General features: G+C 51.4%; 1 protein-coding gene across 1 annotated transcript in view; it reads right to left on the bottom strand.

Annotated features, from left to right (window-relative positions):
* The window catches only part of FRMD5 (FERM domain containing 5), a 156,657-nt gene extending 147,037 nt beyond the window's left edge, over positions 1–9,620 (bottom strand). The window contains exon 1 of the mRNA XM_069766470.1: positions 9,454–9,620. Coding sequence (XP_069622571.1) covers positions 9,454–9,558 — 105 coding nt within the window. The 5' untranslated portion in view covers positions 9,559–9,620. The remainder of the gene's footprint in view (positions 1–9,453) is intronic.
* Positions 9,621–19,176: the final 9,556 nt, after the last annotated feature.

Genomic DNA, 19,176 nt, shown 5'->3' with positions numbered 1-19,176 from the left:
CCCCCCACAAGTGACCCCATTTTGGAAACTAGACCCCGAAAGGAACTTATCTAGATGTGTGGTGAGCACTTTGAACCCCCAAGCGCTTCATAGAAGTTTATAATGCAGAGCCGTGAAAATAATAAATACGTTTTCTTTCCTCAAAAATAATTATTTAGCCCAGAATTTTTTATTTTCCCAAGGGTTACAGGAGAAATTGGACCCCAAAAGTTGTTGTCCTTTTTCTCCTGAATACGCTGATACCCCATGAGTGGGGGTAAACCACTGTTTGGGCACACGTCGGGGCTCAGAAGGGAAGTAGTGACTTTTGAAATGCAGACTTTGATGGAATGGTCTACGGGTGTCACGTTGCGTTTGCAGAGCCCCTGGTGTGCCTAAACAGTAGAAACCCCCACAAGTGACCCCATTTTAGAAACTAGACCCCCCAAGGAACTTATCTAGATATGTGGTGAGCACTTTGAACCCCCAAGTGCTTCACAGACGTTTACAACGCAGAGCCGTGAAAATAAAAAATCATTTTTCTTTCCTCAAAAATTATGTTTTAGCAAGCATTTTTTTAGATTCACAAGGGTAACAGGAGAAATTGGACCCCAGTAATTGTTGCGCAGTTTGTCCTGAGTATGCTGGTACCCCATATGTGGGGGTAAACCACTGTTTGGGCACACTTCAGGGCTCGGAAGTGAGGGAGCACCATTTGACTTTTTGAATACGAGATTGGCTGGAATCAATGGTGGCGCCATGTTGCGTTTGGAGACCCCTGATGTGCCTAAACAGTGGTAACCCCTCAATTCTACCTCCAACACTAACCCCAACACACCCCTAACTCTAATCCCAACTGTAGCCATAACCCTAATCACAACCCTAACCGCAACACACCCCTAACCACAACCCTAACCCCAACACACCCCTAACCCTAACCGCAACCCTAATTCCAACCCTAACCCTAAGGCTATGTGCCCACGTTGCGGATTCGTGTGAGATATTTCCGCACCATTTTTGAAAAATCCGCGGGTAAAAGGCACTGCGTTTTACCTGCGGATTTTCCGCGGATTTCCAGTGTTTTTTGTGCGGATTTCACCTGCGGATTCCTATTGAGGAACAGGTGTAAAACGCTGCGGAATCCGCACAAAGAATTGACATGCTGCGGAAAATACAACGCAGCGTTTCCGCGCGGTATTTTCCGCACCATGGGCACAGCGGATTTGGTTTTTCATATGTTTACATGGTACTGTAAACCTGATGGAACACTGCTGCGAATCCGCAGCCAAATCCGCACCGTGTGCACATAGCCTAATTCTAAAGGTATGTGCACACGCTGCGGAAAACGCTGCGGATCCGCAGCAGTTTCCCATGAGTTTACAGTTCAATGTAAACCTATGGGAAACAAAAATCGCTGTACACATGCTGCGGAAAAACTGCACGGAAACGCAGCGGTTTACATTCCGCAGCATGTCACTTCTTTGTGCGGATTCCGCAGCGGTTTTACAACTGCTCCAATAGAAAATCGCAGTTGTAAAACTGCAGTGAAATGCGCAGAAAAAAACGCGGTAAATCCGCCATAAACCCGCAGAGGTTTAGCACTGCGGATTTATCAAATCCGCAGCGGAAAAATCCGCAGAGGACCAGAATACGTGTGCACATACCGAAACCCTAACCCTAGCCCTAACCCTAACCCTACCCCTAGCCCTAACCCTAGCCCTAACCCTAACCCTAACCCTAACCCTACCCCTAACCCTAACCCTACCCCTAACCCTAACCCTATTCTAACATTAGTGGAAAAAAAAAATTTCTTTATTTTTTTATTGTCCCTACCTAATGGGGGTGACAAAGGGGGGGGGTCATTTATTATTTTTTTTATTTTGATCACTGAGATAGATTATATCTCAGTGATCAAAATGCACTTTGGAACGAATCTGCCGGCCGGCAGATTCGGCGGGCGCACTGCGCATGCGCCCGCCATTTTGGAAGATGGTGGCGCCCAGGGAGAAGACGGACGGGACCCCGGCTGGATCGGTAAGTATGATGGGGTGGGGGGGGACCACGGGGGGGGGGAATCGGAGCGCGGGAGGGGTGGAACGGAGCACGGGTGGCTGGAATGGAGCACGGGGGGGTGGAACGGAGCACCGGGGGGGGGTGGATCGGAGTGCAGGGGGGGTGATTGGAGCACGGGGGGGTGATTGGAGCACGGGGGGAGCGGACAAGAGCACGGGGGGAGCGGAGCACTGGACGGAGGGGAGCCGGAGCAGTGTACCGGCCAGATCGGGGGGCTGGGGGGGCGATCGGTGGGGTGGGGTGGGGGCACATTAGTATTTCCAGCTATGGCCGATGATATTTCAGCATCGGCCATGGCTGGATTGTAATATTTCACCAGTTATAATAGGTGAAATATTACAAATCGCTCTGATTGGCAGTTTCACTTTCAACAGCCAATCAGAGCGATCGTAGCCACGAGGGGGTGAAGCCACCCCCCCTGGGCTAAACTACCACTCCCCCTGTCCCTGCAGATCGGGTGAAATGGGAGTTAACCCTTTCACCCGGCCTGCAGGGACGCGATCTTTCCATGACGCCGCATAGGCGTCATGGGTCGGATTGGTACCGACTTTCATGACGCCTACGTGGCGTCATGGGTCGGGAAGGGGTTAAATAAAATATTCATTTTTAGTACTTGGTTGAAAACCCTTTGTTGGCAATGACTGCCTGAAGTCTTGAACTCATGGACATCACCAGACGCTGTGTTTCCTCCTTTTTGATGTTCTGCCAGGCCTTCACTGCCATGGTTTTCAGTTGCTGTTTGTTTGTGGGCCTTTCTGTCTGAAGTTTAGTCTTTAACAAGTGAAATGCATGCTCAATTGGGTTGAGATCAGGTGACTGACTTGGCCATTCAAGAATATTCCACTTCTTTGCTTTAATAAACTCCTGGGTTGCTTTGGCTTTATGTTTTGGGTCATGGTCCATCTGTAGTATGAAACGGCGACCAATCAGTTTGGCTGCATTTGGCTGGATCTGAGCACACAGTATGGCTCTGAATACCTCAGAATTCATTTGGCTGCTTCTGTCCTGTGTCACATCATCAATAAACACTAGTGACCCAGTGCCACTGGCAGCCATGCATGCCCAAGCCATCACACTGCCTCCGCCGTGTTTTACAGATGATGTGGTATGCTTTGGATCATGACTGAGCTGTACCACGCCTTCGCCATACTTTTCTCTTTCCATCATTCTGGTAGAGGTTGATCTTGGTTTCATCTGTCCAAAGAATGTTCTTCCAGAACTGTGCTGGCATTTTTAGATGTTTTTTTAGCAAAGTCCAGTCTAGCCTTTCTAATCTTGATGCTTATGAGTGGCTTGCACCGTGCAGTGAACCCTCTGTATTTACTTTCATGCAGTCTTCTCTTTATGGTAGATTTGGATATTGATACGCCGACCTCCTGGAGAGTGTTGATCACTTGGTTGGCTGTTGTGAAGGGATTTCTCTTCACCATGGAGATTATTTTGCGATCATCCACCACTGTTGTCTTCCGTGGGTGCCCAGGTCTTTTTGCATTGATGAGTTCACCAGTGCTTTCTTTCTTTCTCAGGATGTACCAAACTGTAGATTTTGCCACTCCTAATATTGTAGCAATTTCTCGGATGGGTTTTTTCTGTTTTCGCAGCTTAAGGATGGCTTGTTTCACCTGCATGGAGAGCTCCTCTGACTGCATGTTTACTTCACAGCAAAACCTTCCAAATGCAATCACCACACCTCAAATCAACTCCAGGCCTTTTATCTGCTTAATTGAGAATGACATAACGAAGGGATTGCCCACACCTGTCCATGAAATAGCCTTGGAGTCAATTGTCCAATTACTTTTGGTCCCTTTAAAAACAGGGTGGCACATGTTAAGGAGCTGAAACTCCTAAACCCTTCATCCAATTTTAATGTGGATACCCACAAATGAAAGCTAAAAGTCTGAACTTCAACTGTATCTGAATTGTTTTGTTTAAAATTCATTGTGGTAATGTCTATAACCAAAATTAGAAAAATGTTGTCTCTGTCCAAATATATATGGACCTAACTGTATATATATATATATATATATATATATATATATATATATATATATATATATATATATATATATATATATCTCCTATAAATAGAGGATAACAATTCTGGGAATAACTAATGAAGGAAGTGACTCCCCTGAGACATCTCAGGCTTCAAATTCCAAAGAGGGACAAGACGCCTGAGACAGTTGTCTGTAGATAATGCTCTTCTTTTCCTTATAGAGGGGTCTCGGATTTGATAGATATGAGCTTTCTTCCTTACTGAGGAGATCAAATTAGCATGTGGTACAGGAAGAAGCTGCCACGCTGCCTCATTCACTGGAATAGAAAGGTGCTGGAGACCCCTGTACAGCTGGTGCCCGGGGGCTGCTGTGCACGGGAAGACTAAAGGGGACGGGGGGCTAAATAAGCGCCGCAGCTCATGTACCATGAGCATCACGGACTCGGCTGTGCGTGACCTTACAGATCGCAGGAATAGAGGCCCTTTGTCTGATAACTAACCACAAGTACAGTGTATAAGGAGAAGACCCAGCTGATCCTGGAACAAGGAGCAGGCTATGGCTTTATCACTCTGGCGGGCTACACAAGTCATGTGCACTGAAGCAATAGGAAAGGAAAAAAAGAGAGAATAACAAAAATACTAGTTTTTCTAACACTCACTTGTGGCAATCATTGCATATGCACTGCTCCAATACAAGCAAAATAACATTCTCTATATGCAGCAGAGTTCAACTCTCCTGACAGTCTGGGGTCCCTACCTGTGACCGAAGCAGAGGGGTCTCATATAACTGTGGAGCATGCACCATATGAGCCCCACGACTGTTCTCATGTAGAGTCTACGGAGCGACTGAGCACGGAGCTCACATCCGCCGCCCCCTGATCTAAAGCCCATTCACAGACAATGGGGGCACCACTATGAATGCAGTGAGGGACCGCCACTGACAAATACAATTGGGTAAATCAGCGTTGTCTTTATTATAGGTGTAAACTGATAAAATGAATAAAGGGTTATTTCCAAAATGAGAGACACTAGATGAGACTGTCGGCAGGTGACTGCAAGAATGCAAATCGCATCCATATTGTCACCTAATACAAGGGGAATCTTGATACTATGTGCACTGACCGCACACTGTCACGATTCAGCAGATTGCAGGCAAATAGAGTGACAGCAGAGTTTTCTTTCAGGGCTCGCTCACACTGGCGAGTAGGCAGCGTATAAGTCAGTTGAGTGCTATCGGATGTTTCCTCGGATAGCCCTCGCTTCAGTGTTACACTATGGAGCAGTGACAACTGGCGTTTATTTTTCCATGTCGAGTCGGCATGAGAAAAAAAAAAAAAAAAATCACTCCATGCTGTGATTGGCAGCATATATCGGACGGTGCGCACCCGTACACGTCTATAGGTGCGTGCAAAACAATGGGATCACAGCAAAATGACACTGGATTACACTCTCAGCAGAGCTGGAGCTGAGGGTCATTTGCATATTGCATCCGATTCTCTCGTACCAGTGAGCCCTAAAGGGAATCTACCCCCGCCTAGACTATCAATATGGGATGTAGGTCATACGTAGCTGATACCTTGATATCTGTAATCCGATGTCTAATGCCAGAAAAATCCACATTTTTCTGAATATGTAAATAAGCTGTTAAGATCTATGGGCCGGACATAGATCTCCAAGAGAATCTGCTGCCAGAGATTTGGGGGCATTACCAGTATGAGACACGTAGATCATGAGAGCAGACTGTCAGTCATTACATGACTCACACTGGTAACTCTCCTTTCATTTTAAATCATCTCTGCAGGCAGAGTCTCAGAGAGACAGACCTAGGTCCGGCCCATAGTCCTGAACAGCAAATTTACATATTAAGAAAAATGTGGGTTTGTCTGGAATAAGAATCCGATTGCAGATATCAAGGAATACTGTTATTCAGTTTTCTAGGACCTACATAGTAATATAGATGGCTTAGGAGGGTTGATCCTACTGACAGATTCCCTTTGAATTATCCTCACTTCAGCAGATAGGGGAGAACTTACTGATTGCTGTAGGTCTGACTGCTAGGACCCCCAGCAATACTGATATCAGGGCTCTGCAGAGCCCTGTATTGAAGGAAGCAGAGGTGCCGTGCGCATGCATAATTTTCCCTCCATTCATTGTCTATGGGACTGCCAGATAAAGCTGATTACATCGCTCGTCTATTTCCAGCAGTCTCATAGACAATGAATGGAGGGAAGATCATGCATGCGTACCTCTGCTTCATACAAGGCAGGAGCCCTGATCTCAATATTGCTGGGGGTTCCTGTGGACAGATACCAAGCAATAAAAAGTTTAACCCCTATCCAATGAATATTTTTGGAATAACCCGCTAAAGAGGTTTTTCATCTATAAATTTCTTTAACCCCTTGGCTTGCGGTAGCTAAAAATAATAAAATCAATGTTACTTACCCTCCCAAGCCCAAGCGCTGGCTCAACGCCATTGGTCCCGGTGACTGTCTACAGACTGCACTGGCGACATCCCGACCAAAGCGCGTGTGACCGTGTTACTCAGCTAGACTGATGTAGATGCAACAAGCTGCTAAGCCAAATGATTGGCTGCAGCGCTCCCGTGCGCTGTAGTTATGATGTCATGGCTGCAGTCTGAGCAGCGGCAGAAAGCCAGCACTGGAGCAGAGGAGGGCGAGTAAAGCGGATTATCCAACTTGTAAAGGGAATCTGTCAGTAGGGACACAGCAGGTACACAAAGCACATCTCTAGGGCTCGGTCACACTGGAGTATGTTCTCTCATGAGAGACAATGGGGACGATTATGCTAATGACACTCGGTCAGAGTTTGTACTGAGTCTCATCTGAGTATGATCCAGTTCTCTCACAAGAGAGGATCGCAGCACAGGTGCGGAGAAGATGGAGAACTTGATTTCCCCATCTTCTCCATTGGGACTGCACTCTAATGACATCCGAGTGCAGTCCGATGTTCCACACACACCCACAGACTTGTAAGGGGTGCATGAGCCGAATAGGAGAGACACTCGCAGCATGACGAACCGACATGAGCAAATAACCGCTGATCTGCACTGTCCCATAGCACAACACTGACCCAATAAAACATGGGCTAGTGCTTGTCGAGTTATGCCCCAGTGTGATCCCTTAGTGTTCTCATCGCTGCCACCGTTCAGCAGAAATTGAAGTTTAATCAAACATGCTAATTAGGGTGCGAACTGGAGTGGCCAAGAGACTCAGTTTATCACTCTGTCCCCTGATTCTGCATGCACCGCCTACCTGACTGGCGTCTGTCAGTGATGACTTGTCCAGAGTGTCCATCACTGTCTGCAGTGAGAGTGCAGGCAAGTCTGAGTCTTGGGCAGATGGCTCCCTGAGCCCAAGCTGCGGGGATACAGAGCGTACACGAGCTGCGGGGATACAGAGCGTACACGAGCTGTGGGGGTACAGAGCGTACACGAGCTGCGGGGGTACAGAGGGTACACGAGCTGCGGGGGTACAGAGCGTACACGAGCTGCGGGGGTACAGAGCGTACACAAGCTGCGGGGGTACAGAGGGTACACAAGCTGCGGGGGTACAGAGCGTACACGAGCTGCGGGGGTACAGAGCGTACACGAGCTGCGGGGGTACAGAGGGTACATGAGCTGAGGGGGTACAGAGGGTACACGAGCTGCGGGGGTACAGAGGGTACACGAGCTGCGGGGATACAGAGGGTACACAAGCCGCGGGGGTACAGAGCGTACACAAGCTGCGGGGGTACAGAGGGCACACGAGCTGAGGGGGTATAGAGCGTACAAGAGCTGCGGGGGTACAGAGCGTACACAAGCTGCGGGGGTACAGAGCGTACACAAGCTGCTGGGATACAGAGTGTACACGAGCTGCGGGGGTACAGAGCGTACACGAGCTGCGGGGGAACAGAGCGTACACGAGCTGCGGGGGTACAGAGCGTACACGAGCTGCGGGGGTACAGAGGGTACACAAGCTGCGGGGGTACAGAGCGTACACGAGCTGCGGGGGTATAGAGCGTACAAGAGCTGCGGGGGTACAGAGGGTACACGAGCTGCTGGGATACAGAGCGTACACGAGCTGCGGGGGTACAGAGGGTACACAAGCTGCGGGGGTACAGAGCGTACACAAGCTGCGGGGGTACAGAGCGTACACAAGCTGCGGGGGTACAGAGCGTACACGAGCTGCGGGGGTACAGAGCGTACACGAGCTGAGGGGGTACAGAGCGTACACGAGATGCGGGGGTACAGAGCGTACACAAGCTGCTGGGATACAGAGTGTACACGAGCTGCGGGGGTACAGAGCGTACACGAGCTGCGGGGGAACAGAGCGTACACGAGCTGCGGGGGTACAGAGCGTACACGAGCTGCGGGGGTACAGAGGGTACACAAGCTGCGGGGGTACAGAGCGTACACGAGCTGCGGGGGTACAGAGGGTACACGAGCTGCGGGGGTACAGAGCGTACACGAGCTGCGGGGGTACAGAGCGTACAAGAGCTGCGGGGGTACAGAGGGTACACGAGCTGCTGGGATACAGAGCGTACACGAGCTGCGGGGGTACAGAGGGTACACAAGCTGCGGGGGTACAGAGCGTACACAAGCTGCGGGGGTACAGAGCGTACACAAGCTGCGGGGGTACAGAGCGTACACGAGCTGCGGGGGTACAGAGCGTACACAAGCTGCGGGGGTACAGAGCGTACACAAGCTGTGGGGGTACAGAGCGTACACGAGCTGCGGGGGTACAGAGCGTACAAGAGCTGTGGGGGTACAGAGCGTACAAGAGCTGTGGGGGTACAGAGCGTACACGAGCTGCGGGGGTACAGAGCGTACAAGAGCTGTGGGGGTACAGAGCGTACAAGAGCTGTGGGGGTACAGAGCGTACAAGAGCTGTGGGGGTACAGAGCGTACACGAGCTGCGGGGGTACAGAGCGTACACGAGCTGCGGGGGTACAGAGGGTACACGAGCTGCGGGGGTTAGAGCCCCTAAGTACAGTGTTGCGCACCACCACCCTGACGGCTGCAGACAGGAGTTGCGCCCAAGGTTTACATCATTACAAAGCAGCAGCGACACTTAAAAGACATTTTGAAACATGAGGTGAGACAAGTGCGGCCCCCCACCTCCTCATGACCTGGTGCTAGGTGTTACTCTGCCCCCTGCAGTCAGGGCTGGGTACTGCACTGTGAAGTTCTGGAGGGCGCCCCCTGCTAGTAAGTGCACAGATACAGCATTACAGGCAATGGAGTGTAACAGACAGGAATACATTATGGGGAGCACAGGCACATGTGTGCCCCACAGCACCGTGTGCCCGGACATGCCATCTGCCGGCCACACACAGGCCCACCCGTGCCCTGCCTGTCCTTCGTGTCCCCCTCGCCACCATCCAGTCCCCCTGCTCCCTCCTGTCACCTGCACGTTACACGTATACTCCGAGTCGTCCAGCAGCCTCACGGTGCACACACACGGGAGATCCAGACTGCGGTTGCTTCCGCTCATTAAGCGACTTAACATCATCCCGAAACCGGGCACACAACGGGCACACACCCGCTCCGGGTCACAGTGCGCCCGCCGGGCTGTGCTGCAGACACAGCCCGCCCCCTATAATTTGGCCAACCAATCATAACCGCAGACTAAGTGAATGATGGCTAAGTAGCCAATAGGAGTAGAGAATCTCCTAAGAAAGAAGCACTCTCCGCTAATTGGTGAAGGGGGCGGTCAGGGGGCGTGTCGCAGCATCCCCATCATCACTACAATAATTGCTGGTACCCAGAGAGGACGGTGACACTGATGGAGCCGCTGGTGGAGCGCGGTGCGCGGCCAGGCCGGGCCAGGCATCGTGTTCAGTCTGTACACCAGGAGTCACCCGTGTTACCTCACGTCTCATTGTGTTTGCAGCTACACAGTAAAACGCTATGTATGTGGGTCTGCGTTTTGGCATTGAGACCTCCACCAAGGCAGCCCTATTGCCATGCTGCCCCACGCCTTCACAGCTTTAAATGGTGCCCCCCCCCCATCCCCAAACTGGGGGGATGGCAAAAAGCAGGGGTGGAGGGAAACGTGTCCCCCTGTATAAGTCATCCCTGAGGTAGGGGAGGACATGGAGACCAGGGGCACCGTAGCCCACACGATCCGACGGCCATCAGCCCATGGGGTACACACATCGTAGGCTCCCAGTGGGGGCGACCATCTAACCTGGGGGGCGGACCTTTTTTCTGCCAAGGGCCATTTGGACATTTACACCATCCTTCGGGGGCCGTATAAATTGCTCACTAACTCCGCCCACAGAGTACGTCCCGACATCGGCACTGGTGTCAAGACGTAATATTCCATTGCACGCGCCTCTGCGCTCAGGAGCGGACACTGCGTGCACGTGCTCACAGAGCTAGAAGATACTAATGGGCCGGCACTGCGGTCCCCGGGAATCGGCTCACTGGCCTGAGGCCCCACAGCACCCAGGGTGGGATTTCCTACAAAGCCAAACTAGGCCACGGCCTAGGGCGCAGCAGTCAGGGGGACGTATGTACTGTACAGACAAAACAACAACCAAATATTTACACATTTTTCAGTATTATTTTGAAAAGTCCAAGTAAAATGATTTTTTTCATATTTACATCCATGCACATTAAATAAACTGAGCGGTACATTTACGTCGCCCATCTGTACAGCGGCGCTGTCTTGCTCAGCCACAGGCAAAAAGCATGGGCTGTATCTGTTTCACACACTCAGCGAAAACCACATGTTAATGGAAAATTCCAGACTTGGCGTTACAATAGTGATTGCCAGTGATTGATTGCGCTCATATAGGTTCCGTTCTACATATCTACTGCCATAATAGATGCTCTAAAATACCTCCAAAGTGACGAAATCCAAAAGCAGGAGCTCGAGCAGCGGCTAGAAGTATAAGCACCAAGCTGGCAAGACAAGAAGCAGTGTTCATGGCCAGGGCTGCCACTAGGAATTTTGGGGCCCCGTACTGACAACATTTTCGGGGCCCCCTTAAGACTCTGCCCAGGCTCCACCCTAGCCTCACTCCACTTCTGCACCACATCCTCACCAATCACACATTGCCAACTCCCATCACAAGATCACATGCATAGCCAGCAGCTTTTGTTTTGGCCAAAAGATTTTTTAATCCACCACCACGACAAGTTAGACTCTTTTGGTAGGGCCCTACAATACTGTAACTTATAAAATATTTGTTAACATATCCAATACAATTTTAGGTACATTATTATTTATTTTGCAATTTTTAAAATGACCAATAATATCACATACAGGGGACAAATACGACCACACCATGGCCGGGCCACATATTACCACCACATAGTGACCGAATACTACAATACTGATGGTTAATAAAAACACACAACACTGATATCACCATAAGGCTGGGGTCACACACAATGTATAAAAAATCTGTCCAATTTTATCTGTTGAGATTCGCACAAATGTTCTCCATATGGTGATCCGCATCTCATCTGCGTGCAATGCCAGGATGCGTTTTTTCTCAAAAAAGTATCCGTGTGTCATCCGTATGGTGAGATTTTCTCACACACTTGCAAATTAAGCAAATAATGGCTGAGCCTTTCCTGTCACCTGCCCAATGCCTGAGAATTTCCCGCAAGTCACACACATGGTCCGTGTGCTGTGCGATTTTTTTCTCCCACCCATAGACTTGCATTGGCGTTTCTCAGCTGAGATACGCGGACAATCGCAGCATGCTGCAATTTCACTTGCAAGTATAATACGGACAATAAAAAACAGATGATGGGAGCTGCCCCATAGATTAACATTGGTCCGAGTGCTATGCGATTTGTTATTGCTTAGCACTCATCATTATTACGCTGTAGTGTGATCCCGGCCTAAGTGACGTTATACACAGGATCTCTGCATATAGTGTCAGTGTACAGGTAATACAGTGATCACCAGTGACATTATACACAGGAGCTCTGTATATAGTATCAGTGTACAGGTAATACAGTGATCACCAGTGACATTATACACAGGAGCTCTGTGTATAGTGTCAGTGTACAGGTAATACAGTGATCACCAGTGACATTATACATAGGAGCTTTGTATATAGTGTCAGTGTACAGGTAATACAGTGATCACCAGTGAAATTATATACAGGAGCTCTGTATATAGTGTCAGTGTACAGGTAATACAGTGATCACTGGTGAATTATACACAGGAGCTCTGTATATAGTGTCAGTGTACAGGTAATACAGTGATCACCAGTGAAATTATACACAGGAGCTCTGTATATAGTGTCAGTGTACAGGTAATACAGTGATCACTGGTGAATTATACACAGGAGCTCTGTATATAGTGTCAGTGTACAGGTAATACAGTGATCACCAGTAACATTATACACAGGAGCTCTGCATATAGTGTCAGTGTACAGGTAATACAGTGATCACCAGTGACATTATACACAGGAGCTCTGTATATAGTGTCAGTGTACAGGTAATACAGTGATCACCAGTGACATTATACACAGGAGCTCTGTATATAGTGTCAGTGTACAGGTAATACAGTGATCACCAGTGACATTATACACAGGAGCTCTGTATATAGTGTCAGTGTACAGGTAATACAGTGATCACCAGTGACATTATACATAGGAGCTCTGTATATAGCGTCAGTGTACAGGTAATACAGTGATCACGAGTGACATTATACACAGGAGCTCTGTATATAGTGTCAGTGTACAGGTAATACAGGGATCACCAGTGACAATATACACAGGAGCTCTGTATATAGTGTCAGTGTACAGGTAATACAGTGATCACTGGTGACATTATACACAGGAGCTCTGTTGTGAATCCTGTGGTCAAGCTCCCTCCTGTGGTCATGAGTGGTACTTTGGCTGGTTCTGTCTATGAGCTTCCTCTGGTGGATGTGAGTGGAGCTGCGGCTTCTGAGTTTCCTTCCTCAGGTGACGAGGTTAAGTCATTAGGTGCTGCTCTATTTAACTCCACCTAGTTCTTTGTTCCTGGCCTCCAGTCAATGTTCCAGTATTGATCTTGCTCTCTCCTGGATCGTTCTTGTGGCCTGTCTGCCCTGCATAAGCTAAGTTCTGCTTGTGTTACTTTTGTTTGCTATTTTTTCTGTCCAGCTTGCTATATTGGTTTTTCTTGCTTGCTGGAAGCTCTGGGACGCAGAGGGAGCACCTCCGTGCCGTTAGTCGGTACGGAGGGTCTTTTTGCGCCCTCTGTGTGGTTGTTTGTAGGTTTTTGTGCTGACCGCAAAGCTATCTTTCCTATCCTCGGTCTATTCAGTAAGTCGGGCCTCACTTTGCTAAAACCTATTTAATCTCTGTGTTTGTGTTTTCGTCTTTACTCACAGTCATTATATGTGGGGGGCTGCCTTTTCCTTTGGGGAATTTCTCTGAGGCAAGGTAGGCTTATTTTTCTATCTTCAGGGCTAGCTAGTTTCTCAGGCTGTGCCCGAGGCGCCTAGGTCTGGTCAGGAGCGCTCCACGGCTACCTCTAGTGTGGTGTGATAGGATTAGGGATTGCGGTCAGCAGAGTTCCCACGTCTCAGAGCTTGTCCTATGTTATTAGTAACTATCAGGTCACTTGTGTGCTCTTAACCACCAGGTCCATTGTGTTTCTGAATCACCAGTTCAGAACAGTACTGGAGGCCCAAAGTACTAATGCTTCTCAATAGAGGGAAAAGAGAAGTTCTGAGACCATTTTTTTTTCTCTGCACTGTGTTTTGTCTTTCTTTTCCCCTAGACATTTGGGTGGTTCAGGACACAGGTGTAGTGATGGACATTAAAGGTCTGTCTTCTTGTGTGGATAATCTCACTGCAAGAGTACAAAAAATTCAAGACATTATGGTTCAGAAATCTATGTTAGAAACTAGAATTCCTATTCCTGAGTTATTTTCTGGAGATAGAGCTAAGATTTTGAATTTCAAAAATAATTGCAAACTGTTTCTGGCTTTGAAACCCCGCTCCTCTGGTGACCCAGTACAACAAGTTAAGATCATTATTTCTTTATTACGTGGCTACCCTCAAGACTGGGCATTTTCCCTTGCGCCAGGAGATCCTGCATTATGTAATATTGATGCGTTTTTTCTGGCGCTCGGATTGCTTTATGATGAACCTAATTCAGTCGATCAGGCAGAGAAAAATTTGCTGGCTCTGTGTCAGGGTCAGGATGAGGTAGAGATATATTGTCAGAAGTTTAGGAAGTCGTCTGTGCTCACTCAATGGAATGAATGTGCACTGGCAGCAATTTTCAGAAAGGGTCTCTCTGAAGCCCTTAAGGATGTCATGGTGGGATTTCCTATGCCTGCTGGTCTGAATGAGTCTATGTCTTTGGCCATTCAGATCGATCGACGCTTACGTGAGCGTAAGACTGTGCACCATTTGGCGGTATTATCTGAGGATAAACCTGAACCTATGCAATGTGATAGGACTTTGACCAGAGCTGAACGGCAAGAACACAGACTTCGGAATGAGCTGTGTTTTTACTGTGGTGATTCCTCTCATGCTATTTCCGATTGTCCTAAGCGCACTAAGCGGTTCGCTAGGTCTGCCATCATTGGTACGGTACAGTCGAAATTTCTTTTGTCCGTTACTTTGATCTTCTCTTTGTCATCCTATTCTGTCATGGCATTTGTGGATTCAGGCGCTGCCCTGAATTTGATGGACTTGGAGTTTGCTAGGCGCTGTGGGTTTTTCTTGGAGCCCTTGCAGTATCCTATTCCATTGAGAGGAATTGATGCTACGCCTTTGGCCAAGAATAAGCCTCAGTATTGGACCCAACTGACCATGTGCATGGCTCCTGCGCATCAGGAGGATATTCGCTTTCTGGTGTTGCAGAATCTGCATGATGTGGTCGTGTTGGGGTTGCCATGGCTACAAGTCCATAACCCAGTATTGGATTGGAAGTCTATGTCTGTGTCCAGCTGGGGTTGTCAGGGGGTACATGGTGATGTTCCATTTCTGTCTATTTCATCATCCACCCCTTCTGAGGTTCCAGAGTTCTTGTCGGATTACCGGGATGTATTTGATGAGCCCAAGTCCAGTGCCCTACCTCCGCATAGGGATTGCGATTGTGCTATCGATTTGATTCCTGGTAGTAAGTTTCCTAAAGGTCGACTGTTTAATTTGTCTGTGCCTGAGCACGCCGCTATGCGGAGTTATATAAAGGAATCCTTGGAGAAGGGTCATATTCGCCCGTCGTCGTCGCCATTGGGAGCAGGGTTCTTTTTTGTGGCCAAGAAGGATGGTTCGTTGAGACCTTGTATTGATTACCGCCTTCTAAATAAAATCACAATCAAATTTCAGTACCCCTTGCCGCTGCTGTCTGATTTGTTTGCTCGGATTAAGGGGGCTAGTTGGTTCACCAAGATAGATCTTCGTGGTGCGTATAATCTTGTGCGTATTAAACAGGGCGATGAATGGAAAACAGCATTTAATACGCCCGAGGGCCATTTTGAATACCTGGTTATGCCATTCGGGCTTTCCAATGCTCCATCAGTATTTCAGTCTTTTATGCATGACATCTTCCGAAAGTACCTGAATAAATTCCTGATTGTATACTTGGATGATATTTTGGTCTTCTCGGATGATTGGGAGTCTCACGTGAAGCAGGTTAGAATGGTGTTCCAGGTCCTGCGTGCGAATTCTTTGTTTGTGAAGGCAGGGCCGCCATCAGGGCATTACAGCCGTGACTGGCGTAAGGGGCCCGGTGAGCAGAGGGGGCCCGCATCGGGCCCCCTCTTACCTGCTCACCGGGCCCCTACCGGCAGCCGCAGGCTGAACCGGGCCCTTAGCGGCGGCCGGCGCTGCAGCTGTACGCTATTGACATGCGGGCCCGCGCCCGCACGTCAATAGTTAACAGCCGCCAGCCGCAGCGTGCAGGTCGCCGGCGTCTGACGTCATTGTCAGTCGCCGGCGAGTGCACAGTGCAGCTGCGTGGAGAGAGGAGCGCGGCAGGTAAGTAGAACTTTTTTTTTTTTCTATTAAGAGCGGAGAGCGGCGATCGGGGGGGGGGGGGTTTGGGCAGAAGGCTGGACACAGAGGGGGCAGAAGGCCGCTGGACACAGAGGGGGCAGAAGGCCGCTGGACACAGGGGGGCAGAAGGCCGCTGGACACAGGGGGGCAGAAGGCAGCTGGACACAGGGGGGCAGAAGGCCGCTGGACACAGAGGGGGCAGAAGGCCGCTGGACACAGGGGGGCAGAAGGCAGCTGGACACAGGGGGGCAGAAGGCAGCTGGACACAGAGGGGGCAGAAGGCAGCTGGACACGGGGGCAGAAGGCAGCTGGACACAGGGGGGCAGTAAAGCTGGACACAGGGGGGCAGAAGGCAGCTGGACACAGAGGGGGCAGAAGGCAGCTGGACACAGGGGGGCAGAAGGCAGCTGGACACAGAGGGGGCAGAAGGCAGCTGGACACAGGGGGGCAGAAGGCAGCTGGACACAGAGGGGGCAGAAGGCAGCTGGACACAGGGGGGCAGAAGGCAGCTGGACACAGAGAGGGCAGAAGGCCGCTGGACACAGAGGGGGCAGAAGGCAGCTGGACACAGGGGGGCAGAAGGCAGCTGGACACAGGGGGGCAGAAGGCAGCTGGACACAGAGGGGGCAGAAGGCAGCTGGACACAGGGGGGCAGAAGGCAGCTGGACACAGAGGGGGCTGAAGGCAGCTGGACACAGGGGGGCAGAAGGCAGCTGGACACAGAGAGGGCAGAAGGCCGCTGGACACAGAGGGGGCAGAAGGCAGCTGGACACAGGGGGGCAGAAGGCAGCTGGACACAGGGGGGCAGAAGGCAGCTGGACACAGAGGGGGCAGAAGGCAGCTGGACACAGGGGGGCAGTAAAGCTGGACACAGAGGGGGCAGAAGGCAGCTGGACACAGGGGGGCAGAAGGCAGCTGGACACAGAGGGGGCAGAAGGCAGCTGGACACGGGGGCAGAAGGCAGCTGGACACGGGGGCAGAAGGCAGCTGGACACAGGGGGGCAGTAAAGCTGGACACAGGGGGGCAGAAGGCAGCTGGACACAGAGGGGGCAGAAGGCAGCTGGACACAGGGGGGCAGAAGGCAGCTGGACACAGAGGGGGCAGAAGGCAGCTGGACACAGGGGGGCAGAAGGCAGCTGGACACAGAGGGGGCAGAAGGCAGCTGGACACGGGGGCAGAAGGCAGCTGGACACAGGGGGGCAGAAGGCAGCTGGACACAGAGGGGGCAGAAGGCAGCTGGACACAGGGGGGCAGTAAAGCTGGACACAGGGGGGCAGAAGGCAGCTGGACACAGAGGGGGCAGAAGGCAGCTGGACACAGGGGGGCAGAAGGCAGCTGGACACAGAGGGGGCAGAAGGCAGCTGGACACAGGGGGGCAGAAGGCAGCTGGACACAGAGGGGGCAGAAGGCAGCTGGACACGGGGGCAGAAGGCAGCTGGACACAGGGGGGCAGAAGGCAGCTGGACACAGAGGGGGCAGAAGGCAGCTGGACACAGGGGGGCAGTAAAGCTGGACACAGGGGGGCAGAAGGCAGCTGGACACAGAGGGGGCAGAAGGCAGCTGGACACAGGGGGGCAGAAGGCAGCTGGACACAGAGGGGGCAGAAGGCAGCTGGACACAGGGGGGCAGAAGGCAGCTGGACACAGATGGGGCAGAAGGCAGCTGGACACAGAGGGGGCAGAAGGCAGCTGGACACGGGGGCAGAAGGCAGCTGGACACAGGGGGGCAGAAGGCAGCTGGACACAGAGGGGGCAGAAGGCAGCTGGACACAGGGGGGCAGTAAAGCTGGACACAGGGGGGCAGAAGGCAGCTGGACACAGAGGGGGCAGAAGGCAGCTGGACACAGGGGGGCAGAAGGCAGCTGGACACAGAGGGGGCAGAAGGCAGCTGGACACAGAGGGGGCAGAAGGCAGCTGGACACAGAGGGGGCAGAAGGCCGCTGGACACGGGGGCAGTAAAGCTGGACACGGGGGGGGGGGGGGGGCAGAAGGCCGCTGGACACAGAAGGGCAGTAAAGCTGGACACGGGGGGCAGAAGGCTGGACACGGGGGGCAGAAGGCTGGACACAGGGGGGCAGTAAAGCTGGACACAGGGGGGGCAGAAGGCTGGACACAGAGGGGGCAGTAAAGCTGGACACAGGGAGCAGTAAAGCTGGACACAGAGGGGGCAGTAAAGCTGGACACAGAGGGGGCAGTAAATCTGGACACAGAGGGGGCAGTAAATCTGGACACGGGGCAGTAAATCTGGACACAGGGGGCAGTAAAGCTGGACACAGAGGGGGCAGTAAAGCTGGACACGGGGGGGGGCAGAAAGCTGGACACGGGGGGGGCAGAAAGCTGGACACGGGGGGGCAGAAAGCCGGACACGGGGGGGGGCAGAAAGCTGGACACAGGGGGGGGCAGAAAGCTGGACACGGGGGGGGCAGAAAGCTGGACAGGGGGGGGCGGGGCAGAAAGCTGGACACGGGGGGGGTAGAAAGCTGGACACATGGGGGGCAGAAAGCTGGACACATGGGGGGCAGAAAGCTGGACACATGGGGGGCAGAAAGCTGGACACATGTGGGGCAGAAAGCTGGACACGGGGCAGAGTGCTGGACAGAGATGGGGCAGAGTGCTGGACAGAGATGGGGCAGAGTGCTGGACAGAGATGGGGCAGAGTGCTGGACAGAGATGGGGCAGAATGCAGGACAGAGATGGGGCAGAGTGCTGGACAGAGATGGGGCAGAGTGCTGGACAGAGATGGGGCAGAGTGCTGGGCAGAGTGCTGGACAGAGATGGGGCAGAGTGCTGGACAGAGATGGGGCAGAGTGCTGGACAGAGATGGGGCAGAGTGCTGGACAGAGATGGGGCAGAGTGCTGGACAGAGATGGGGCAGAGTGCTGGACAGAGATGGGGCAGAGTGCTGGACAGAGATGGTGCAGGATTGGAAACAGATGGGGAAGGATGGATACGATGGAGACAGATGGGGCAGGATGGGGAGATCATATGGGGTAGAATGGATACTCATGAGGGCAGGATGAGAGAACATATGGCTGGAGCCTGAAATGAGACACACGGTGGCCAGGATGGCGAATATTACCATAGGGGCTAATTAAGGGATATTATTATTGCAGTGATGTATTTATTTAATTTTTTGAGTATACTGTTTTAAATGGGGGGGG

Source organism: Ranitomeya imitator, chromosome 4 (genome assembly GCF_032444005.1).
Source record: "Ranitomeya imitator isolate aRanImi1 chromosome 4, aRanImi1.pri, whole genome shotgun sequence".
Classification (NCBI taxonomy): Eukaryota; Metazoa; Chordata; class Amphibia; order Anura; family Dendrobatidae; genus Ranitomeya; species Ranitomeya imitator.
This window is presented reverse-complemented; position numbering and strand designations above follow the sequence as displayed.